We start from the raw sequence: 23923 nt of genomic DNA on the forward strand, positions 1-23923 counted from the left end.
AATGTATAGTTAAAAAGCTTGTCTCATGATGAACAGTCGTATCCCTAAATTAGTTATAAAAAGTTCATGCGGGTTCACCTAAATCTAATATTTACTTAAGCCAAGTTAGTCTAAGTATTTGCTTTGATTAGGAAAATAAGCCATTTAATCATGGAACTTACAAATATAAAGTTATATTGTCCAGCTCTTCATAATTTCTTCTGTATTGAGCTGGAAAAAGTCGTGACGTGAACTATGATGTCACGCACCGTGGCGACGGTGTGCTCGCTCGTGCTGCTGTGTGTTGCTGCCCCACGCGCTGGATATCACGGTCCATCGGTGACGTCTGTGTCCCCTCTGCTCCCAGTGGCCCCCTGCCATATTTATTCATGCCGGGGCAAGATGGCGGCGGCACAGACGATGTGTTATTGCCAGTGGACATAAACCACGCATTTTTCTTCTAAAAACGAAACTTAGTCAGATTACATTCGCGTACGTCACCGTAGCGTGTGGGTGTTTACCGCGCGAGCGTCTACGTTTTTTTTTAATTTTACGCGCTTCCCCGTATTTCTTTCTTTACCAAAATGTTCACGTTGTAGCTCGCTCGCTAACCTGACCAGCTGGCTAACAGAGAGCAGCCACTAGCTAGCTACCACCGTGAAGCGGAGAATGGGAGAAAAGCTGGAGCTGAAGCTCAAATCTCCGGTCGGAGCAGAACCCGCTGGCTATCCGTGGCCGTTACCGGTATACGTAAGTGTTAAAACCTTACAATTCACCCGTCACGGATGGAGATTTTGTCTCTTGTTTTTTGTCTTTTGTTAGCTAACGTTAGCTCTCTTGCTAGCATTGGCTAGCTGAAGGAGCAATGGCACACGCTCGTCCGGGTGATCAGGTCATACTGGTCGGGACGGTGACAGACATCGTGACATTTAGCTTATATAACCACACGGACCACGGTTCATGTGATCAGAGTACCGAATAACGTAACTATGTAGTGTACAACCAAGCAATAACATTGACAGCCAGTGATACGATTTTTTGAAATAGGAGCGACTTAAACTGACCACTCTTCACATCCTGCATGATGTCAGGACTCACACGAACTTTAGTTTTTTTGGTTATAACCTGTCATGTTTTTACTTACACACATGCGTTAGTAGGTCATACACGTGTGTCTCTGCTTAGATCTAATGTTGCCATTTGTTACAAAAAATAATTGACGTTAACAAAGTGAGATTATTTCCAAGATGCGTTTGTGTGAACTCTCCCGCAGGCACGTGACATGTGTCGTATGGCATTTCTATGATTGAGTCCAGCTGGTTGTGTTTGGTCGTTTGAGTTCTTCACATGCATGTAGCCTGACACTTGTTTTTCTCTTACATGTACTGTAGTTGTTTCCACTTATCATACTGTCTGCACGTCAGTGGCTGGTTGCAGTTGACTCATTGAAGACAAACGGAAGAGGAAGCGTTTGCAAGTTCTGTGGTCGTTTCAGAGGTGTATAGTTAGCTTTAAGTTGTTTCTCCTTTATAGTAATTGCGGTGAGACGGTCTGTGCTGCATTTCTCAGAATGTGTGTGTGGGGGCGTCTTTCTGTACTTCAGCCCACGCTGCACCTAGCCTGGCACTCTGGTTATTTCAGTTCCAGCAATCGGTTTGTTTGTTGTTAATCAAAAAATATGTAGTGAATGGGTTTCGAGTGCCTGAGTCAGAGTTACTTGCTGATGTAATCGGCTGCTCCTCTCTGCTTTGGCTGCCAGAGTGGACTCTCCCTTTTACACCAGACCATAATCTGATAACACCAACAGTTCCTCCCTAGTAGATTCATTGCATCACCCATTTCCTTATATTATGGTGTGTACGGGTAAATACGAGAGCAAACATGTACAGGAATGTATACTGTTGATATCTATTTATACTGGGACTAGCTGTCCTGGATTGAATTAGACACAGCTGATAGTCCTGCATGTGGAGATCTGCAATATGAAGCCTATTCATGTGGTGGTGCACTCCTGTTTTCAAAGGAGAGCGACTTCCTCTCATGTCCATATGGTCAACTCTACAGGGAGGAGAATAGCAGAGACTGCTTCTCTTCAGCAATGCTTTATTAATAGAATATAAGAACACATGCCAGTGTGGTTTAAACTGCTTGCTGGTAACAACAGAGCCCACTGCATCTAGATTCATTCTTCACTCCCACAGAGCATTGCGATCGCTGATCTCACCCACAACGCATGAAGACAGTGCTGTGTGTGTTGTGATACACACAACATGGCCGTTGTACATGCTGATGCAATATAAGGCGTGCTTTTACTCTAATCCATCCCCCCGGAATGAAGCCCATAAAAATACTTTAATTCGCTCTGTGTTTCTCCCTGTCTCTCTCTCTCACTAAATCCCCACATCTGTGCAGCTGTAAATGCTTCCATCTGAAGAGCACTGCTGGTGGGGTGCAGCACTTTGTCCATCTGGTTCTGGGCGTGGGCGCGAACCGGGCCCACAAAGCATTTAAAAGACGTACCACTGAACGTCTTTTGGTTTGGTTCTCACCTGTGAACACCGATTATTTACAAGGCTGCAATTACTTTCAATTACTTGTCGAGACAGCTTCTCTGGTCACCCGCTAGTGTACACACGTGTTTTTCACAACTCCTCTCTGTTTAAAAGACAGAAAGCCAACACAGGTATCGTGTTTTAGTTTGAGAGAATTAGTATTCTGTGGCGAGTGAGAGTAGTACAAGGGTGTAAGCGGCACGCCTGCCTTAGTCATTTGTTCTCGTAGGCTTCTGAGATACACGTAGTGGAGCAGCGCGTAGTGTAAAACCCCGACACCCACCATGGGTCACACGGGTGTAAGGAGAGATTGACTGAAGAGGTGGTGAGGAAAGGAGGAGTCGTACATGCCTCAGTATACCCACAGCGGGGGGGGGGGGGGGGAGAGGAGGGTCTCCTGCTCTTTTTTTGTCTCTCTTTCAGACGGTGTTTATTTTTAGCAGCAGCCCTTTGCTGGTGTTGCTGTGTGCCGTGTTTGTGTGAGCAGGTGACCCCCCCCCCTCCCTGTTCACTCACAGTCTCTTTCATATCGTCACACACCGTGTACACCTTCCATATGTAAGTGGAACACAGTGTGTTGAGTCTGCCGAAGAAGATTTGTAGGTCGTGCTGCTTTATGAGCAACACAGCTAGCTGTTAGCTTGACAATAATAATAATAATAATAATCCTTTATTTTATATAGCGCTTTTCTAGGTACCCAAAGACGCTTTACAAGGATCCATGCACACCATTCGCCCAGTCATACCGGTGATGGTAAGCTACGTCTGTAGCCACAGCTGCCCTGGCGCAGACTGACGGAAGCGTGGCAACTAATTTGTGCACAACGGCCCCTCCGACCAACACCAAGCATTCACTCGCATTCACACCAAGCATTCACCATTCATTCCTTGCATGTTTTTCCGAGGTGGGGGAAACCGGAGTGCCCGGAGGAAACCCACGCGGCCACGGCTGAGAACATGCAAACTCAACACAGGTTGTACCAGGAATCGAAACCAGAAACCTTGACTGGGAAGCGAACCCAGTACCTTCTTACTGTGAGGCAGTGATCTTAACCACTCTGCCACAATGCAGCCAAAACGCTGTGTGTGACAGAAATAGCAGTAGATCTCCTGTGTTGCCATGCACATTTGAGTGCGTGCATGTTTGAGCTTTGGCGGATGTTTGTGTCTTAGTGGCGGGCAGTATTGAGCGGGAAGCCAGGAGCTCCAGGCTGTGGTTGCTGTGCCAGGCCTCAAACTGCTGACAAACACCAGGCTTTCCCACCTCGCTCTCTCTCTCTGCCCCCTCCCTCACTTTCCCCACTTTCTAGCTCTTCTCACTTTCACTTTCTTTCCTTTTTACCCTCTGATTTTCTCCCCCCCCTCTGACGCTCCCCTTCTTTTCGTTCCCTCCACCAGAGGCTCTTCTTGGCAGTGCGCTGGAGTCGGAGACAGAAAGTGGGTCAGTGGGTCAGCTCAGGCTGGCTGCGTTCTGGGTGTAACTTGAGTCCCGTTACTCCCACAGAGCTGCTGAGCACACTCCAGCTAAGATGGCTAACTATAGACTCCCTGCATGGGGTCAATATCATTACAATCTTATCTTATTTTATGAAGCTTTGTTCTCTCAAGTGCCTTTTTTGTATCAGAGTAAGTTAAATCTCAGACATGGTTTGGAATAGTCTGATGGAGATGCGTTTTTGAATGAACTAAACCAGTTTCTTGAAAGTTTCCAAATTAAATGAGACCTAAAGTTAAAACTAGGAGGCAGGTTTAACTTAAGATGACCTCTTCCAATCCCCCCTCCTATCCTAAACCAATATTTGTCTGTTTTAAGGGGAGATAGCTTGTCAACAGTATATGCCCCATCAAAGTCAAATGCATCATCTGGAAGCTTGAAACATGAAGATTCATTTGAGATGCTCAGCTCTGTGTGTCAAGGTTTTCTGGTCATAAATCTGTAATGAACAGTGTTATGGTGGACACATATTCAGATGTTGAAAGTGTATAAGGGCTAAGAACGTTATGATGGAAGTGTATATGATGCCAGTGTGTCTCATAAGTTGTTGCAGCACCACATTGTGACCTGTGACTATCCTAGAGGTCTAAACGGGTAATTTTATTCCGTGAATACTGGTCTCACCACAATGAAATGTCTACTATGGGGACTAACATCGTCACACAAACATTTCAGAGTGCATGTGTTGTAAACATTGAGTTCCTGAATAGTTCAGAGACGTTTGTGCTCACCGTTGTCTGTGAGATGTTACTGCCACGAGAGGATGAATCAGTCGTAGTAGTGTTCATTGCAATGTGTTAACATGAAGCTGTAATTTAGTTATGTCAGTGACTTTCAGTGAGTGTGCCTGTGTATAAATGTATACTTTATATTCATATTATGTGGAGTTTTCTATATTTTTAAGACAGTTTGGGGCTTTCTCAACTCAGTTGCCAGTTTAATTAGGTGCACCAAGCTTAAACCAATGCAGTAACACAGTCCTGCAGTAAACCCTAAAGTCCTGCAGTAAGGCTATAATGTTGGGTTTTTGTTGTGGTTTTTGAGAGGTGATGATTAAACTTTATGGTCATTTTGGAAGCTGTAGTTTGTGGTGCTGTTGAATGTAATGGATCACATTGAGAGGTATTTGATATTTTGTAACCTCTTTCTGTTTTCAGGATAAAAACCATGACGCTGCTCATGAAATCATCGAGACCATTCGGTAAGTGACATCTACTCTGACTCTCAACTCCCACAAGTGACTGTAAGTGACGGGTGTGCGACCTTGTGACGGCTTCACGTGTGTGTGTTCTCTAGGTGGGTGTGTGAGGAGATCCCAGACCTCAAACTGGCAATGGAAAACTACGTACTCATTGACTATGACACCAAGAGGTGAGCCGAGTGTCTACGTCTGTTTGTATTTGTTTTCTAAGTTGTCTTGAGGTTGGTTTTCTCTGAAAAAAATTAACTAATCTTGAAGTGTCAGTCACAGTAAATATCACCATTAACACAGGTGGTGTTGGGCTGGGAGGTTGGGTTTCATCTTGTCCTAAATGATTGTTTTCATTGTGTGTCTTGTTGTTCTCACAGCTTCGAGAGCATGCAGAGACTTTGTGACAAGTACAACAGGGCCATCGACAGCTTTCACCAGCTGGTGAGTGTGTGTGTGTGTGTGTGGAGGGTGTTTAGTGCTCTGTAGGTGAAGTAAACGTGGAAACATTACCGTAATCACTAAAAGTGAGCAACAGTGTATCAGTGTCCTGTGAGTCTATCACAGTGTTCCTGAATCAATTCCACAATATATGTATATACTAGTGGTGTCAGATCAGCCCTCACGGTTCGGATCACTCGTGAACCGCGGATCAATCGAGTATTTTCTTTCTTTTATTTTTACAGTGTAATCATCATAGTGTGTAATAAAGTTATACTGCTGCTGTTTCTTTTCAAGTAACAAGTCCCCGAATATCAATGCAGAGTGTCAGTGAACAGATATAAAGCAGTAGTGTGTTCACGTGAACGGAGCAGCTTAGAAGCATTTAACGGTGACGTCATGGCGAGCGGAGGAACGTCAGAAGCCGCGGCGTCATTTAAGTCGCAAGTTTGGGAACATTTTGTCTTCCCTGTAACGTATAATGACGGATGAGGGTGGTGGACGAAAGCGTTACGGTATGTAGGCGTTATTTAAAGAGAGACACACGACAACGGCAAAACATCAGCATGTCCACACATATGAAGAGCCGCCATCCCGTCTGTCAGCGACGGGGACTCTCCGGTGTAGAAAACAAAGGATTTCTAAATCTGGTTAAAATGCTCATGCTCAGAGATATTCTCATCTTTTTGAAAATAATGTCACAGTAATGGTAAACATTGTTGTGTATTTGAATGGCATAACCTGACAGGAAGTAAACAGAGACCCAAGTTGTTGCCGAGCAGTTCAGTTCAGTGTAAACAGTGGAAGCTAGCCCACTGGCTGTTTCTTTCTTTCAATATTGATGAAAGGACGAGGACATCAGAATTGAGTATTCTTGAATGTTTTATTTTTATTTATTTATTTCATTTTGTTTCAAATTGGACATATTCAATATTTTTGTTTTCATGTAAGACTATAGCCCAAAGTTCTTTGCTTTAAGTGTTCTTGAAGTTCTTTAATTAATAAATGGAAAGCAAAGTTATATTTGTCTCCTCCCCTTTTCTTTGTTGATCCGAAAAATGATCCGAACCGTGACTCCTGAACCGTGATCCGAACCGAACCGTGAGGTTTGTGATCCGTGACACCCCTAGTATATACGGTTAATGATAATGTAGTTATTGACCAAGTTCCGTAAGTGCTGTTGCTGTACATTCCACAGTTGTGTCAGAAATTATGATTATGAATGTATTTCATTCAGACATTATTAGTTTTCCAGAAAACATCACACAACAACATAATTATTGTTGTTTTGTCCTTCTCTTTGAAAGGCAAGCAGCACTGGATAACATCTGCAGACTTTGAGAGTTTTTATGTGAATAAATATATAATCCAACTCTCTAGTGGAAAGGCACCACCCAGTCCATGAAGCTGAACAAGCGACCTTCTAACGGGCTGCTGAGACACGTCCTACAGCAGGTGTACAACCACTCGGTGACCGACCCGGAGAAGCTGAACAACTACGAGCCCTTCTCCCCCGAGGTGTACGGAGAGACCTCTTTCGACCTCGTTGCTCAGATCATCGGCGAGATGGAAATGATGGAAGACGACACCTTCGTTGACCTCGGCAGTGGTTAGTCCGCTGCTGTTTTGGGACATAGGAGTGAATCCCCAGACCTTTTATAATATGTTTGATAGTTTGTGTATCATGTAGTGGGAACAGTTTTTGATAAACAAATCATAATATTGATATTTCTTTTATTCTTAAAGAATAGTGAAGTTGTTCAGAGTTGTAGGTGTGTGTGAAAGAAAGAATGGTTATCAACATTGTTATTCAAGGGTAACTTTGTTTTTTTTAACCTGAACCCGACTTTCCAATGTTTTCGTGTCTAAGTGACACATTTTTAAAATTGGTCGAGTATTTAGCGAGAATGCTGCCAATGATCGGGCTGCAATGTAATCGCTTGGGGCACCTTCTTGCCGCCAATGTACCGCCATGTCCTTGTTTTTGCCACAGTTATCATAATGTTCTGGCAAAATGAAGGACTCTACAGAGAAATAAATTTTCTGTATCTGTTGATCTGGTCTGTTTGTTATTGTGTCATGTGACTTGTTGCCAGAAGGCAGTAGTGAAAAATATGAGTGAGAGTTGGAGAGAGGAGTGCTATCTTGTGTTATCTGAAGGATTTTTAATCTTGTGGCTGAATATTAAGCTGATTTCCGAGCAAGAGACACAAAAACAAACCGACCGGATCAAGCGAAGTGATTACATGGCCGCCCGTTTAGCGGCTGACGTCTGCAGCGCTCTCTCTCTCTACTGGACCGATTTCATCAGTCACTTAGACACAAAATAGGGCCCATGTTAAAAAAATACCCACGTTGCCCTTGAAGTCATAAACAAGGTGGCTCTACGGCCCGCCCTTAATGTCTTTGTGGTGTAGGACTTGATCCTCTTGTTTTCTAATTTGCAGGAGTGGGGCAGGTAGTGCTGCAGGTTGCAGCAGCAACCAACTGTAGACACTACTACGGAGTAGAGAAAGCAGACACTCCAGCTACCTATGCAGAGGTAACCACATAAATATCTCGCAGGACCGGAGGAGTATTCCACAAAGGGAGCAGAGAAAAGCCAGACCACAACGCTGTGTCAAAAAACACCAATCTCAGCTTCCTCGGTCATTGTAGTGGAATGACGCAGAGCAAATCACCGCTGGCAGATAAACCGAGAAGTCTGAAGTTTTTCCGCTGTGTGGCGTCTTTTGTGTCCAATCAATCGTCAAAGTGGATTTCTCCGGTTCACATTTCATCGTCTCATCATTGCCCTGTTGCAACACACCACAGCAGCATTTTGTTTGGATATTAATCTTCACATTCTCTCTCTCAGAGCATGGATAAAGAGTTTAAAAAGTGGATGAAATGGTATGGGAAGAAACACGGGGAGTACTCAGTAAGTTATTATCATACATACTTTAAAAAAAGACCGAAATATTGATATGCAGAGCCGCGGTATTCCCTACCCCTTACTCTGCTGTGTGTCTTTCAGCTGGAGAGAGGTGACTTTTTGTCTGAAGAATGGAAGGAAAGGATCGCCAACACAAGGTGTTATATCAAGCCGGATCACCGTAACTCTCTGAAAGAAGCAATGTCCATTCCACTTTCCACCAACAAGTCCATTTATAAGCTGAATGTATCCAGTGAGGCACGAGGAAAATAGAAAGCATTGTAAAGAAAGGTTCAGTCCTGTAATAAAAGCTACCGTTATGAAATGTATGTACCTACATATGACATGGTATCCAGGTAATATATCACATGCAGGGCTCCTATGTGAAAGGTTTAGAGGACAGCCAGCAACTCTTTAACAAATGTGTCTGCAGAACTTTGCCAAAATGAATATGTTGTATTTGCTTCCAACTGTAGATCTAAAATGTTTCTCTCTCCGTCTGTCTTGCAGTATTATTTTTGTGAATAACTTTGCCTTTGGTCCAGAGGTAGATCACCAGCTGAAGGAGCGCTTTGCTAACATGAAGGAAGGTTAGTATTTGTCAGCAAACCGTAAAATAGCTTTAGTGACAATGAGATAGAAATACGTGATTCTCATTCCGTTGATCGTTTAATCGCCACAGTGAGCTATGTGATCATTTTAAATGTCACTGAATGAGTTGTGTGGCGGAGCAGATGGTTGATGAGCTGCAACAAATTGAAACATTTAAAAGGCCTCAGGAGGCATCTGATCAAAGGATGACAAATAAGGCTTTTAGTAGCAGATGCTAACAGCCGTTTTTATGACGACGCTTACTTCATTTAGAATATATCATGGATTATATGGATTACTGGCTCTAATTTTATGTTGTTTGCCATAAGAACTACTGTATGTGTCCACTACAGCCTCTAGAATGTATCTGAAGAAAAAAGTATTTATCGATTTTGTTTTGTTTTGTTGTTTTTTTATTTCCACAGGTGGAAAAATTGTATCTTCCAAACCTTTTGCACCTTTAAATTTTAGAATAAACAGTAGAAACTTGAGTGGTGAGTAACCACGACTAGTGGAAAAGCACATTTGAACTGTCTCATGCTTCCTTTGACATGCATCTGACATGCCGTGTTTTTCCCTCTGTCCTGCAGATATTGGCACAATAATGCGTGTGGTGGAGCTTTCTCCACTCAGGGGCTCTGTGTCCTGGACTGGAAAGCCAGTTTCCTACTACCTGCATACCATAGACCGCACCATAGTAAGTACTGCAGATGTTTGAGCAGTGCAGGGACTATAATGTGTATTAGAGGAGACCGTGACAATCTAATAAAACAGGAAATGACTCCTGAAGCAGTACAAACACACTATACATTAGAGACAAAGAGTAACCTAAACTCCAGAGATTCATTTATATATATATATATATATATATATATATCAATCAATCAATCAATCAATCTCTGGGGTTTAGGTTACTTTAAATTAACAAATATTATTCTCATTTTTCTAATTGAACTGATGGATTATAAATAATTCATAAATAAATGTTCTTCTCATTTCAAGTAAAATAACATCTGAGAACAGGTCCGCGACCCACCAGTTGAGAATCACTGGTTTAGATGCAATGAGACATAACAGTACAGACTGTGCAGGGATTTAGAAATCTTCACAATGTTTTATTTCTGAATTCATTTTACAGCCAATGTTGATGTAAACACCATGCTTATTTGAACTTAGGGAGAATGTTGGCACTTTAAAATAATAATGAAAATAACATATTTACTTTATTCCTCTTTCAGCTTGAAAACTATTTTGCTACCCTCAAAAATCCTAAACTCAGGGTAAGTGATTTTCTTCTTCCTCAGTGTGTTAACACGAGTCACTGAACTCTCTGTTTTTCTGTATCAAAAATCTAAACCGCTCCTTCTTATATCAGGAGGAGCAAGAGGTAGCTCGGCGACGTCTGCAGAAGGACAGTAAAAGCAATAGCACCACGCCGACCAAGCCTAAAGAACAAAACAAGGTAAGATATGAACACATTTTAGCCTTTCCGTTGAGTTTCATTGTCAATGCGTGAGAGTTGGCCGCCCCAGCGCAACAGAGTTTCTGTACCGAGTTACATGCACCGGTGCGTTTAAAGCTCAGAATTGCGTCCACGCGTACGTGGCTTTTTTCGACCCCTGAAGTGCAGTTCCTTTTTCTATAATGTGTGCCATTTTGTCCCTGAAATATTTGTTTCTTGGTTTATATAAAACATTAATCAACGTAACACAGCAGGGCGAGCTGTCTGTGCTCTTTGTATGAATATGTCCGTGTGTGTTACAGCAGGACTCCTGCGGTGAGGACGAGCGTCCTAGCTTAGTGACGGTGGTCAAGGCCTCTGCCAAACCCCGACGAGCCCGACTTCTGCCCAAACCTCGCAAGCTGAACAACAAGAAGCGCGGCCGTCCCAAGAAAGCCGCCCCGGCTGCCGAGAAGAAAAACAAGAAGAATCAGAGCGCATTGGATCTGCTGCATGCCAAGACCCTTTCTGCAGCCCCCCCTCAGGGTCAGAACACACACACCGCATGTTACATCCACACTGTATGGCCGAGACATCTCAGTTTAACGTGAATGTTCTTTTTGTGTGAACAGATGCATACCGACCGCCTCCGAGTCCCTTCTACCAGCTACCTCCCAAGGTCCAGCACTATCCCTCCAGTCAGCTGCTTCTGAGCCAGACTCCTCCTGCTCTGCAGCAACTGCTCGGTGAGTCGATGAAGACTGGGATTCATTTTGTATCTGTCATGTTCAAAGTAGACGTACGTATTATACCAGACGTTTTGATCCCGATGAAAAGTTAATGCAACAGTGAGAGGAGCAGAATTTACAAATGAGAGGTCAGAAGGAGAGACTCAAAGCCTGGTCGGATGTAGTAGAAGCCATTTCCCCCCCAACAACCGAACTAATACATGTATATCCTGTGTTTCTGCTCTCCTGCTCCCTCTGTCTCCCCAACCCTCTTTTACAGATAACATCAAAGTTCAATACCTCCAGTTTATGACCCACATGAAGACTCCTCAGTACCGATCCAACCTGCAGCAGCTTTTAGAACAGGAGAAGGTAATGAGTAATGCCGTTGCAGACATTATTGATTTGCTGCTGCGGCAATTTCCCTCCCAACAAAAACACAGCTCGTCATGTTTTTGCAATTTTGCCCAAACTCTTACCTGTGATCTTCTTTCCTTTCTGTCTCTAGCAAAAGCACAGTGATCTGTCGGGGCAGGCGGAGCAGCTCCACTCTGTTTGTCAGTCTCACAAAGACAAGATCAAAGGCCTCTTTCAGACCAAACTAGACGAGGTAAGAACTGCTTCTTAATTTCTCTCCATTACACAGCTGCACGGGAACATTGTTGTATCGTTTTCCATCGTTATCTTTGGCTCTCATCCATCCTTATAAAGTTATTTTATTTTGAGATAATTAATAATATTAAGGATACACATCCATCCAAAGCACAGCATGTGTATTGATATTGGTGCTTAAATACGGCTATTTGATGGACAACCTGAACCTGACCTTGTAGCCCATTTCCAGATGAACATGGTTCAAACAGTCCACTGGAATGGGAAAGATGGAGAACATACGTTTTCTGTCAGTGTTTTGTTGTAGTTTGCATTAACTTAACCCAAAGCTTCTCCGGCTGAAACTTTGGAAATACTGCGGTTTTTGCCCTTATTCCGAAAAAGACAATATTCCTGATTTCCTGCGTCGTGTATTTGTAGCTGATGCATAGCTCTGTGTGTGTGTGTGTGTGTGTGGTGATCAGCTGGGAGTGAAAGCCTTGACCGTGGAGGACCTGCTGCAGGCCCAGAAGGAGATATCGGCCCACAATCGTCAGCTGAAAGAACAGACCAAGCAGCTTGAGAGAGACATGGCCTTGCTGAGAGACCACAGCCTGCTGCTGGTGAGACCTCCGGGCTTGCTGCTATGTTGTTGTAACCTCCAACCTGTTACTACAGCATCGTCCCCAGTGGTTCACACCTGTCCCCATTCCTGCCGCTCTCCCAAGTCCCAGTTCAGCTGCAGTCAAGCCAATGTCGAATTATATTTCACGTTGCTTGAGCATCAAGCGATTTGAATAACAGCAAGTGTGTTTGTTTGTGTGTTTTCCAGCTGAAGTCTCGATGTGAGGAGCTAAGGCTCGATTGGGGCTCTTTGTGTCTGGAGAGTTTGTTGAAGGAGAAGCAGGCGCTGCGCAGACAAATCTCTGAGAAACAGAGACACTGTTTGGAGCTGCAGGTACACAGTCCGCCTCCTCAATTTACTGGATTCAATACCAGATGCTTGTATCTCTCTGTCTTCCACCTCTTGTATACTCCTCCGTACTTGCTGTGTATAATGTTACTTTCAGGAAGAGTTGATGAATTGCTGTCGCAAACATTTTCCTAGACATGTCGGCGTTGTAGGATGCCTGTTTTTTAGCGTAATGGCTCCCCCTGGTGTGTGTTTGTAGATCAGCATTGTGGAGCTGGAGAAAAGTCAAAGGCAGCAGGAGCTGCTTCAGCTCAAATCCTACAGCCCCCGTGACGGCTCCCCGTACAGAAAGAGCGTGGAGTCCCGCTCTTCCACCGACATGGACTCCTCCAAGCTTGGCCTGTCCTCGGCCCCGGCCCTCAATGGCGTCAGCCTGGATCTGTCCATCAATGGCACCAGCTCGCCCTGTTTTGACCGGACCAACACCAAGGGGGAGCTTCTTTCTCGCTACCTGCCCATCTCCCCAGACCACGAGATCGTGCCCGCCATCCCCGACGCACGGCAGAGGCAGCAAACGTCCTCCTACGCTCTTCCTGATTACACGCGCTTCTCCCCCGCCAAGATTGCCTTGCGGAGGCACCTGAACCAGGACCCAACTGCCTCTGCCCACTTGAGAGGTCCGGGGATGACCACACACAGGTTGGTTGATACTAAAACCTTTTTATTTCTCTCCCACGTTGCTCCCCGAGGCAACGGACGGCTAACTAGCTGAAGCTACATTTCACAGTTTCTGTTTGTTTTTTTAAGGGAATTTGGAGGCGTTAACTCCCCGCTTGGAGCCAAACTGAACTGCCCCTCTCCTAATGCAGCCGATGTCCAGAATAAAGGTTTCGAGAGGGTAAATCTTTGTCTATCTCGCTGTCTGTGCACTTGCACTATTGATATGTGTGCAAGTTTTCTACCTCCCTTGCAGCTCTGTCACTGTTAAGTCATTGTCCATTTGTTCTCTCATATAGGCCGGTAAGGAGAGGAGCCCATCTGTTCAGGGTGACAACAGCATTACAAGCCTTCCAATAAGTATTCCTCTGAGCACGGTCCACCCCAGTAAACTACCCATCAGCATCCCTCTAGCGAGCGTGGTGCTGCCCAGCCGTGTTGAGAGACTGGTGAGTACCTTCAGTGCAGGGCTGTGATGGAGGTACCGTCATAAAGTGTTGGCAGTAAGATGAAGAGGTTAGAATTATGTTGGATCAAACTCTAATCCTTCCACCTGGGTAATCACAGATGTTTTTAGATAGTTTCTTTGGATTTCACATTGTGATAAAGTGTCTGCATCAAGATTATATTAGTTTTAGCCAGTTTTCAGAGTGGGTTTGCTCGATTTAGTTTACTTTCAGTTTTTAAGCTCTATGTTTACAGTAGTTTTAGTTAATTTTTTGGGAGGGGGGCGGGTATAATGTCTCAGAAATATGATACGTATACATATAAAATACTGTGTAGGAATGACCGTAATGTGAAACTATTGCAGCATTGCACCATCTACTGGAATGTCAATGCTTTCAGTTTCTGTGGTTGAATGTCACAAGACTTCATGCTGTTTCCTGCATTCGGTTTAAAATGTTATTGTTCTAAAACTGAAATGAATTTATGTTCATTCTTATTTTTCTTAACCAGATAATATCCCTTTTATTTGGTTTCAGTTCATGACAAATTGTTCACTGCTTATAATTATAATATTAATAACTCTGGTCTGCATTCATCATTTCAGAGAAGTACTCCGAGTCCTGTGTCTCAGGCAGGTCAGACCAATGGTAAGGATTACCTTTGGTCACATATTATATTCACTATTATTATAAAACAAGATCTGATCAGTGCCTTCTATATTTATGTGTTATACTCTTCCTGTCCATCTCAATCCATTACCTTCTTGGTCTCTGTTTAGGATATTCATCCAGCTCAGGGTTGATGAATGGAGGTCCCCATCCTGAGGACCATAATGGTGCTTCTTCATCCCCTCCATCGCACCCCAACACTCCTCTGACAGGACCAATGGGCAGAGGAGGTCCCACCCAGAGCCCACCACCCAGCACTGGAGGGGTGCTTCAGTACGCGGATGGACCCCCGAGGATCCTGCCAGAGGACGGGCAGGACCGCCACGGAGGCGAGTCCGACACGGAGCCCCAGGACAGTGAACTGCGGAGGAGGATCTTCTTCTCTTCCGCCTCCTCTTCCTCCTCGTCTTCCTCTTCGTCAGGCAGCAGCGTGGCCGGAGGATCACGCCTCCACCATCACGCCGGCAACAAGCAGGGATACCACAGTAACCATGGAAACCACCACCACCACCATCAGTCCCCCGGCACGCAGCACACTCACACCCCCCCCACGCACACGACGTCATCGCACTCCTCTTACGGCCTCGGCTCGCAAGAGGGACGCAAGCGGGGGAGACGGAAACGCAGCTCCACCGCCGCGGCCGTAGCCAGCGGATCCCCAAAGAGGAGGTCCAACAACCCGTCCTCGGGGTCGCCACTCAACATCAACTCCATGGTGAGTCACCGAGGGCACGAAGAGAGAGGGCCGGGGATCGAACTGCCGATCGAAGGACGACCCTGCTCTCCACTTAGCCACAGTCGGCCTGTGATTCGCTCATTGTCATTTGCCCGTCCTTCTTTTTCTCCGACAGGTGAACAACATCAACCAGCCTCTGGAGATCTCTGCCATCTCCTCCCCAGAACAATCGAGCCGCAGCCCCATCGGGGCGGACCTGGACCAGCCTCCCATCTTGAAGAGAGAGCGGCCGCTGGAGCTCAACGGCTCGGGCCGGTACTCCTCTGCCCCCAGCTCTGACGACGAGGACTCAGGATACCCTGCCGACAGCTCCAGTTCACGGTAACGTAGACATTATTATATTACCACTGGAAGATAAGAGTAACAACAACGTACATGCTGAGCTGCCTACTTACTTTTAATCTGAAGCTAGTTATGGGGTGGGAAGATGTTATGGGGCTCCATCTCATTTTGTTTTGAATGTTCTTTGTTTTTTCTCTAGAATTGAAAGAAAAATTGCCACTATATCCTTAGAGAGCAGAGATGGACCTGGTAGACATGGGGATGGTGAAAGAGGTAAGAAAAGAAACTGTCACTTTTATTAAAAACTTCATTTTGTACTTCTACGTGACGCCAACCCGTCTTTCTTCTTCCCTCCACTAGTCAGGAAGTCTGGTAGCAGCAGTGGTAACAGCACGGGCAGTGATGGCTCCTCTTCCTCCTCCTTGTCCTCCAACAGCAAGTGGAAATCCACCTTTTCGCCCATTTCCGACCCAAAGCAACCCAACTCTGACCCGCGACAGGGGGGCTCTCCATTCGGCATGGGGGGGTCGGGCCGGGGCACCGACTCAGATTCTGACCACAAACAACAGCATCAGCAGGCGAGGAAAGGAAGTGACGGAGAGTCGTCCAGCTACATGAACCCCAACCCCTTCCTCAGTCAGGATGCAGGGCCCCGGGGCGGGGGGGGTGGTGGTGGTGGTGGTGGTGGCGGCGGCGCCCAGGGAGGCAGTGGTTCAGACCAACGCCAGGCCCTCCAGAAACAGAAGACCCCTCGCGACTGGGAAATGAAGACGAGCAGCAGCCTGGCCAGTCAGAACCTCTTCATCTCTGCTGCTGCCAGCAGTGGTGGGGGCATTCTGAGCGGGAAGGTGGGGGGCAGTCCTGTAGCAGTTTCCTCAACCACAGGGTCCTCTGTGGGGCAGTACCTGGGGTCGCAGTTCCCACTCGGAGGGACCTCAGTCTTGCAGTCCTTGTTCGGGGCCCAGACCGGCGGATCCACGGTGAGTGGGACCCCGAGGCTCGTCAACGGACACTCCGCCCTGGGAAGCTTCTCCAGTGCCGGGCTGGCAGGGGGAGCGGCTGGAGGTGAGCATCATTGTGACAAACGGATCATGTAGAGTTTTACCTCGGGGATCGTTGAGCTGTCAGTGTCCAGGTCATGGTTTTAGTGTGGGGGTCCTCTTTACAAAGAATAGTGTGAGTCCTGAGGGAATGGGTCTGCTAATAGAAACCGGTAAGTGGAGGTCCACTGCTGCTGGCTGTGTCTGCCTCACTCACTCACTCACTGACTGACTGGTGGAGCTGCACAATTACGGCCAAAATGACAATCAGGATTTTTCTTTCATTGCACATTCACATTTAAATAAACGAAACACTGCTTTCACTTTCATGTTATGCTACGTTATGCTAATATTTTAATCTTTGCTTCAAAATTTGACGGGTTCGTATTCACAGTTCATCTCCGAGAAGCACAATACAACTGTACCAAATATCTTCACCCAAAATGAATCAGCAGAGCGCTGCTTTCCCTTAATGTTGTGCAGGGATACGTTCCTGCTAATTAAAGAATCTCTCCATCTAAATGAGACTGAAGATAAAGTTCTTCTTCACATTAATTCAGTGCATTTTTTTACAACAGAGAGCAGACGGGCAAAACGAGTGAATTACAGTCTGTTACTCTGGACCGAAGCTGAACGTTGAGTTGCTCAGCGGCGTGTCGGCTCTCCACAATAGGAAGCCGACGCTCCTCGAACACCTCCTGGTGGCTCTCAGTTAGTCCATCAAGCACTCGAGTTGATGTGCAGCGGAGTTCTGAGTCGATCAATTGGGAGAAGCCAAAAAGTTGTGTTCGCTCCGGAAATTTGATGAGTTGTGCCGCTCCACTGACTGACTGTGCCGCCCCGCTTTGACATGGACGTGCTGTTTGAGTGCTGCGGTTGGAAACACCCTTGGAAAATGTTTTTAAACAAAAATGTTGAAACTAGAGAAATCTGAACCAATGGAAACTGATTGACCATGAATTACTGTGTTTTACATGAACTATTACTATATTGTCATTTTCTGTGGGTGTATCTGTCGGAGTCGTACGTCAGTCATTTCACTTGTAAGCAAAAAAAATCCACCCAGAAATCATTGTGTCTGTAGTAAGAGCGGTTCTGTGCAATCCTAAATTGGCCAAGCGGTTTGTTTTAGTGACGGTCACGGTGGACTGACTCTGTTTGCTTTCTGTGTGCTTGTCTGAGACTCGCTTGGCGCTCTGCACAACCTGGCTCAGTCCCTGCTTCTGTCTTTGTCCCTCGCTCTCTCTGCCACTGCTCTCTCTCTCTCTCTCTCTCCCCTTCCCTCCATTTCTGCAGGTATATTTCACCACGTGGTTCCCACAGTGTCCTCCCATCAGTTTGGGGTGGCACTGCCCACCTCCGGAGGCCTCGGCTCTCTGCTCAGTCTCTCCTCTTCCTCTACCTCCACCCAAACCCAGCAGCACAGCACCCCCCAGCCAGCTTCCACGCGCCTGTCCTCCTCGTCCTCACCGCTCCCCGTCTCCCTGTCCCAGGCCCAGCACAGCCGCACCCAGTCAGTCCTGCACAGCCCCTCTCCGCCCACGCTCACCCTGCCCCCCCCTCCACCCCTGCACAGCAGCTCCTCCTCGGCACCCACGCACTCTGACGCCCCGCCGTCCTCTCGATCCGACTCCCTCCACTCCTCCCGTCTGTCCCACTCCTCTCTCCACCACCAGAGAGCTCAGTCATCCCTCTCTCTCTCCATCGCCTCCTCTGCTTCTGTCTCTGCTGCCGCGACCGCTTCCCTCTCCTCCTCTCTGTCGACCTCCTCCTCTCGTCCTTACGCGGTGCACTACTCCCCTCGGCTGCCCCCTCCACCACAGGCCAGCAGCTCAGGTGGTGGTGGTGGTGGTGGGAGCATGTGGAGGACTCAGGGCATGCATGGCACCTACACCACCTCCCAGCTCCCTGGCCACCGATAGATAGGGTTTGGGGGGTGAGGGGAAGGGGGGAGGATGGAGAGGGGGAAGGGCAATCAGAAGGTGGAAAGAGGGAGAGAATGAGAGAGAGAGACTAGTAGGGAGTGAGAGAGACAGGATACCTGTGTGATACCTGTGTGATACCTGTGCTCCAAACAAGCTGTTGTGATTGAACAAGGTAAGTCAATTCTTGGGTTTTAGATTTAAAGTGTTGAAAAGCGTGCTGGGGGATAATTATGAAAGTGACCAAACACCATGGAGACACTCATCATCATCTTTCTTTCACGTTTCAGGTAATTGTTGAAAACTACCTCAAAAATGATATAAACTATGCAAATGTCCCGGTGTGGACTAAGGCGCTGTCCTCACTCACTGGTGCTTCAAAACGTCTGCACTACCCAACCGCCTCCACGACCGGCGTCTGTACTGGGATCTCTGAGGCACACACACACACACACACACACACACATGCACGCACACTAACGACCACTATAGTCTCCTTGAGCAGAAGGTGCTGGTCATGTTTATGTGTAGGGTGTTAAAATTATGGTTTTACAATAAGGAAATCAGTACTTGCTCAGCACTGAATGAACGGATGTCTGCTTTAAATTCAAGGTGCTCAGTAGTGTGATGGTGTCTTTCTTCTGTCTTAGTCACGAAAACTATGTTTGAATGATTTCATGTGACATTTGAAAGCGGATTGAAGCACATCGTCCGTCTTTTTGATCTGAATCTCATCACGTTTCTCTTCACGCGTGCATTTTGCACACAGACCTCGCATGTCCTGCAGTTTGTTCTCTCTGCAAGCGATGCTCTCGAGTCTGTTTTCTTTCTTTTGGTGAAATTCAATATTTGTTGCAACACGTAAGAGTCTGACACAAGATGAGGAACTTTGGGTCGAACTTCACACTGGATAGTAAGACACAGTTACTCACGTGGCCGAAGATGTGCACGGCTGGTTTGTTGCCACACTCTAAGCTCTGCTTAAGTTGGTGATTTACAATATTAAATACATGAAGTAAATTAAAATATGTGGGTTCATTTTAAGTGGTAAAATAAAAATATGAAGATGCCGTTCTGGCCCCTTTTGGCACACAAATCTCACATTTCCTTTCTTTGCTACGAACTTGAGCAGAAACAACTCTTCAGGTGTAGTTCAGTGTTTCTCTGCTCGTATCAAATATTGAACATTAAGTTTCTTAGTTTCCTCATAAAAGGATATTTTTTGGTGTTTTCAGGCATAATTTCAAATTAATTCTCTAAATGAATGAACTTAACATGGAAGTCGGTGTATGTTTAAACAACGCTATGATGTCAGCCTTATTTGGAAAATATGGTGAATTGGCAACCGTTCAACAGCTGCCGGTGCTGCTGAGCCGTGCACGTTTCCGTTTTAAAACAAACTCATTGATGAGATGGTGCTATGTCGAGCTTATCGGCCACTTTCTGTATTTATTCACACGTTCCTCCTCAGTCAATCTGGGAAATCACACTACTATGTGGGAACGCAGCCGAAATACTCTTAAGATAAACTTCTTCCTATTTATCTCTGCTGTCCAATGTTAAGGACATAAAACGTGGACGTGTGTGTGTGGAGTCACACGCACACGCATGCAAATCGTCACACTGAGAAAACATTGAACCAGAACCACAACAAGCTACTGGACTCTCTTCACACCTATTTGTTTGCTTTTTTTTTTAATTGTGTAATTTTTATTTTGTAAACAATGTTTGTACTGTGAATGTGATTCATTCTCTGAACTGTATAGTTGTGTATAATTTAGATTATTATATTTATGCTGTCTGTCTCTCCATCTGCCTTGGTATTTCTGTTTTCTTTCTTTCTTTCAATCCTGAAATGTGTTGACATTGTAGAATGCAATAGTGTGTGTGTGTGTGTGTGTGTGTACTTGACTCACGGTCTGAAAACAATGGTGCTAAATTAGGACTTTTACCTGATCTTATTTATTATAGAGTGAAAACATCAATAAGAAATGGAACACTTGGTGCTGTACACCGGGACGTTTGTAGAGCCGCTTTCTGGTATTTAATGTTGCTCTCATCTGGTTCTTTGAATGCCGAGTGTACATCTGTAGACGCCACCTTTTGGATGAAATGTGCTCTGCAACAGCTTGGTCTGAGTATAAACATTCATGAGGAACTCTGTTCATGTTTCTCAGTTTCAAACACACGACATCCCGCTTTGATCTCAGAAGAGAGCTGCTTATCTTTTAGTGAACAAGACACACTGTTTTTGTACATAAGTTTTTGTTGTTCCTTGTATGTCTCTCCACCATAAACAGAAAGGTATATAAAATAAGTATCTATATACAGTCTATATATATATATAAATATATCTATATGTATATATATGAAAGAATAGAGGTGTTCTGGCGCTGGCATTGTGACCTTAACCTCGGCCTGTTAAACAGGAGGCTTGAAGCCAAGGAGAGGGAAGCTTTGCCAACACAGGACCTTAACAGATGGCGCCGAACAGCCGCACGTGACTCCTTGTGATAGAACTAGAACCTCCAAGTCTGTGTGCATCGAACGCATACAGACAACGGTGCTGTGACTCGAACACAACGGGACTAGTAGAACTGTCATCACTTTTATCAGATGCTTCCACAGCTGATGTTTCTTTTGTTTGTTTTTTTATCAAACAAGATTCTGCAGGAAAAAAGAAAAATGGTGCTTCTGTTTCCAAACGATGGACATTCAGATCTTACAAACGAAATCTTCACTGGTGCATAAACACACCAGCTACGCGGCGACCTCTTATACAGACACACTGTCTTCAGACGTCTTGCTGACCAGGTCCTACCTTGTGATGCGAGCGTACTGTGTCATCGCAAAGACGTGCTGGTGTAAATCTCTGCGTGTGCTTCCCCCCCCCCCCCCCCCCCACTTACCGGTGCATATCTATGGGAAGGTTAGACTAATAGTTCAAAGCTTTATTGTAAACTCCTGTCCTGTGCTCTCACACACGTGTGTTTCTCGGACATGGCTAGAGACTGTAGTTTGTTACCAGCACTGAGAGCTCTTTTGTAATTATTGTTGATGCTGTTTTGATTTTTCTTATTCTCGGTGTTTGATACAATTGCAGTTACATGTTATGCTTTTCAATGGTGTCTTCAGATTCCTGTTTTTTTGTAATACTACTAGTCAGACAGACAGCACGGTGCTCTCCTTCACTTAAAACAAGGAAATTGCAGCTATATATGAATACTACTCTTCTTCTTCTGTTTTATGGTTTTGGTGATCTGCAACACGAGCTTGCCCGGCGGCTTTCTGACGGTCCAGTTTAACCTGCGGACATGTCTCTAATCTGGAGGCGCGGCGTGGTGTATGTGCAAGGGAGAATAGTCGTGAGTGTCATAAATGATCCTTCCAGATTTCAACCTACTAGCTATACATATATCTATCTACGTCAAAGGGATGCGGTGCTGTTATTCAAGCCCTTTGGTATTGGAGCATGATTTGAATCAAAGCTTCTATGCACTTCTCTATATTCTCCTTCCTGGTGCATTATTGATAATCTGCGAGAGCTTTGCAGTCGAGGCCGTTTACTCTGAATCCTGCCAAAGGTCTTAACTCAGGAACTTCCCAGATGACTTGAAACGATGTAAACCATTTTTCTTAAACTACTGCATGTCACAGACTTATTCGCCATCTTGTGGCAAAGATCAAGTCCCTTTGTAATCCAACTCGGGACCAGGACAGCCCCTCAGTAAGTGAAATTCAGAAGTCAGGGTCTCCTTCGATTGATTCTCAGCTGTCGCATACATCCAGCGCCTCCAGTGAGATCCAGCTTTATGAAGCTTTACGAGTCTGCCTGACCTCCGGAAGCTGTGAAATGGCGACGACTTTCAGCATCTTCCTCATCTCACACATGCCTCTGTCTAGATTTGCGTCACCGAGGAGGTGGTTCACTGTGCATTTGTTGGGATTCTCCCCTTTATTATGTCGGGGGTGGTTAAACACACAGGACACACGTGACCCAGAGTGTGTGTCCAGTGATGTCTGATCGGTGAAGCCAGGGCATGTTTGAGGTGCAATAATGGCAAACGTACTTTCCAAAAGGCCCTGGGGTTTTTCATGACTTGTTGCTGTTCGGTGTTGGTGCTTTTATCCTAAGATGTTATAATGAAACAAATGGAATTCCTGTTTTTTTCCCTCCTCCCTGCATTTTATGACTATTAATAAAAAATGTTTCATATAATATTTGAATTTTCTTGTGTGTTGTGGCATTTATGTCTGATCCATTTATTTCCTCTCATAGAAGATTGGTGAAGTTTACACATAGTTTGTACTGCAAATTAGTTTTATTGTGAAATATATAAGCAAAAATACAGCACATCTCTGGTTATGATCATCATAATACGCTTAATATTTCCACCCTACAGATATGTTTTAACTAGCTCAAATTGGATTTATTTTTAATGAGTACTGCTGCATTTTTGCTTCTCCACAAATAGCCGGACCGCCGTGTAACGGAACCGTGCGGTGAATGTTTCCACATGGACTCGTACATTAAAATATCCACAGTAGTTTTCAATCAAAAGACTTTGATGGGGCCCCGACATCGTGGCCCACAGGATGTTCGATGAAACCGCCAAGAAAAAGTGTCGGGAGTTGCATCAGATTATGTGATGTTTTATTTAATTGAAATGCTCCTCAGTGGGAGCCCTGACTCTCACAGTTTAGACTCATAACCTCACATTGCTGTCAGGAGGATGTCGTACCTGCCAAGAAATGTTCCACAAGTACTGTGTTCACAACACGAGTGGTGAACAGTTCTTGTCATTCCTCACTGAAGTTGTGTGATGTACAAGAATGAGCCTTGGCTTTATCTCTTGGGAAACACGGCTACTAAACAGCACCGAGACCTTGACCCTCTGCAAAACAAGGCCGCAGCTGTGAGGGTAGAGATGGGAGTGACGGCTCTTTGAACGAGGCCGTGAAGGTGGACCAGTCAGCGGGATGACTCATGCAGCTACTTGTTAGCAGCTGTTTTTTTAGACGCATTAACGCTTAAAAATTCACAAGAGGTGTATTTATTGACGTATTTTATATCGTTTCTTAAGTGTTTACCACAGAATTTATTTCAGACATCTAACTGAAAACTCAATTCAAAAAACTTCGACACGAGTTCGATATTTGGGAAAATACGCATATTTGCTTTCTTTCCATTGATACCGCTTATGTCTGTTAAGCTTAGCCAAACTAACAGCTTAGAAACAGCTAGCTTGCCGCTGTTCAAAAGCAACCTACCAGCAC

The 23923-nt window shown here is 45.3% G+C and overlaps 2 protein-coding genes across 3 annotated transcripts; both read left to right on the forward strand.

Annotated features, from left to right (window-relative positions):
- The first annotated feature begins 385 nt into the window (after positions 1-385).
- Positions 386-22867, forward strand: dot1l (DOT1-like histone H3K79 methyltransferase). 2 transcript variants are annotated; one of them, XM_079267502.1, is made up of 28 exons: positions 386-729; positions 5184-5227; positions 5323-5397; positions 5596-5659; positions 7037-7265; positions 8104-8198; positions 8514-8576; positions 8673-8728; positions 9081-9160; positions 9587-9655; positions 9752-9858; positions 10400-10441; positions 10537-10623; positions 10926-11148; positions 11235-11348; positions 11611-11702; positions 11839-11940; positions 12407-12544; positions 12754-12879; positions 13094-13533; positions 13642-13732; positions 13851-14000; positions 14603-14645; positions 14777-15381; positions 15518-15723; positions 15884-15957; positions 16045-16749; positions 18937-22867. In XM_079267502.1, exons 1-28 carry the CDS (start codon positions 649-651, stop codon positions 18945-18947), a joined length of 4212 nt encoding a protein of 1403 aa, XP_079123628.1. In that variant the 5' UTR covers positions 386-648; the 3' UTR covers positions 18948-22867. The 2 variants fall into 2 exon arrangements, with proteins under 2 accessions (XP_079123628.1, XP_079123627.1); XM_079267501.1 differs by lacking the exon at positions 18937-22867 and having other exon boundaries at positions 16045-18037.
- On the forward strand, positions 16876-18646 carry LOC306775999 (uncharacterized protein; the record flags this gene model as incomplete). Its single annotated transcript, XM_079266592.1, has 2 exons — positions 16876-16897; positions 17907-18646. The coding sequence occupies 2 exons, from the start codon at positions 16876-16878 to the stop codon at positions 18644-18646; spliced, it is 762 nt and encodes a 253-aa protein (XP_079122718.1).
- Positions 22868-23923: the final 1056 nt, after the last annotated feature.

The sequence above is a fragment of the Melanostigma gelatinosum genome (assembly GCF_949748355.1).
Source record: "Melanostigma gelatinosum genome assembly, chromosome: 4".
Taxonomy (NCBI): Eukaryota; Metazoa; Chordata; class Actinopteri; order Perciformes; family Zoarcidae; genus Melanostigma; species Melanostigma gelatinosum.

Excerpts from the sequence above, each read along its gene's own strand:
- dot1l (XM_079267501.1), top strand. The coding sequence starts at position 649 with ATGGGAGAAAAGCTGGAGCTGAAGCTCAAATCTCCGGTCGGAGCAGAA. Across the intron at positions 15,382-15,517 it reads CACTCAACATCAACTCCATG|GTGAACAACATCAACCAGCC; the intron begins GTGAGTCACCGA and ends TTTCTCCGACAG. Across the intron at positions 15,724-15,883 it reads GCCGACAGCTCCAGTTCACG|AATTGAAAGAAAAATTGCCA; the intron begins GTAACGTAGACA and ends TTTTTTCTCTAG.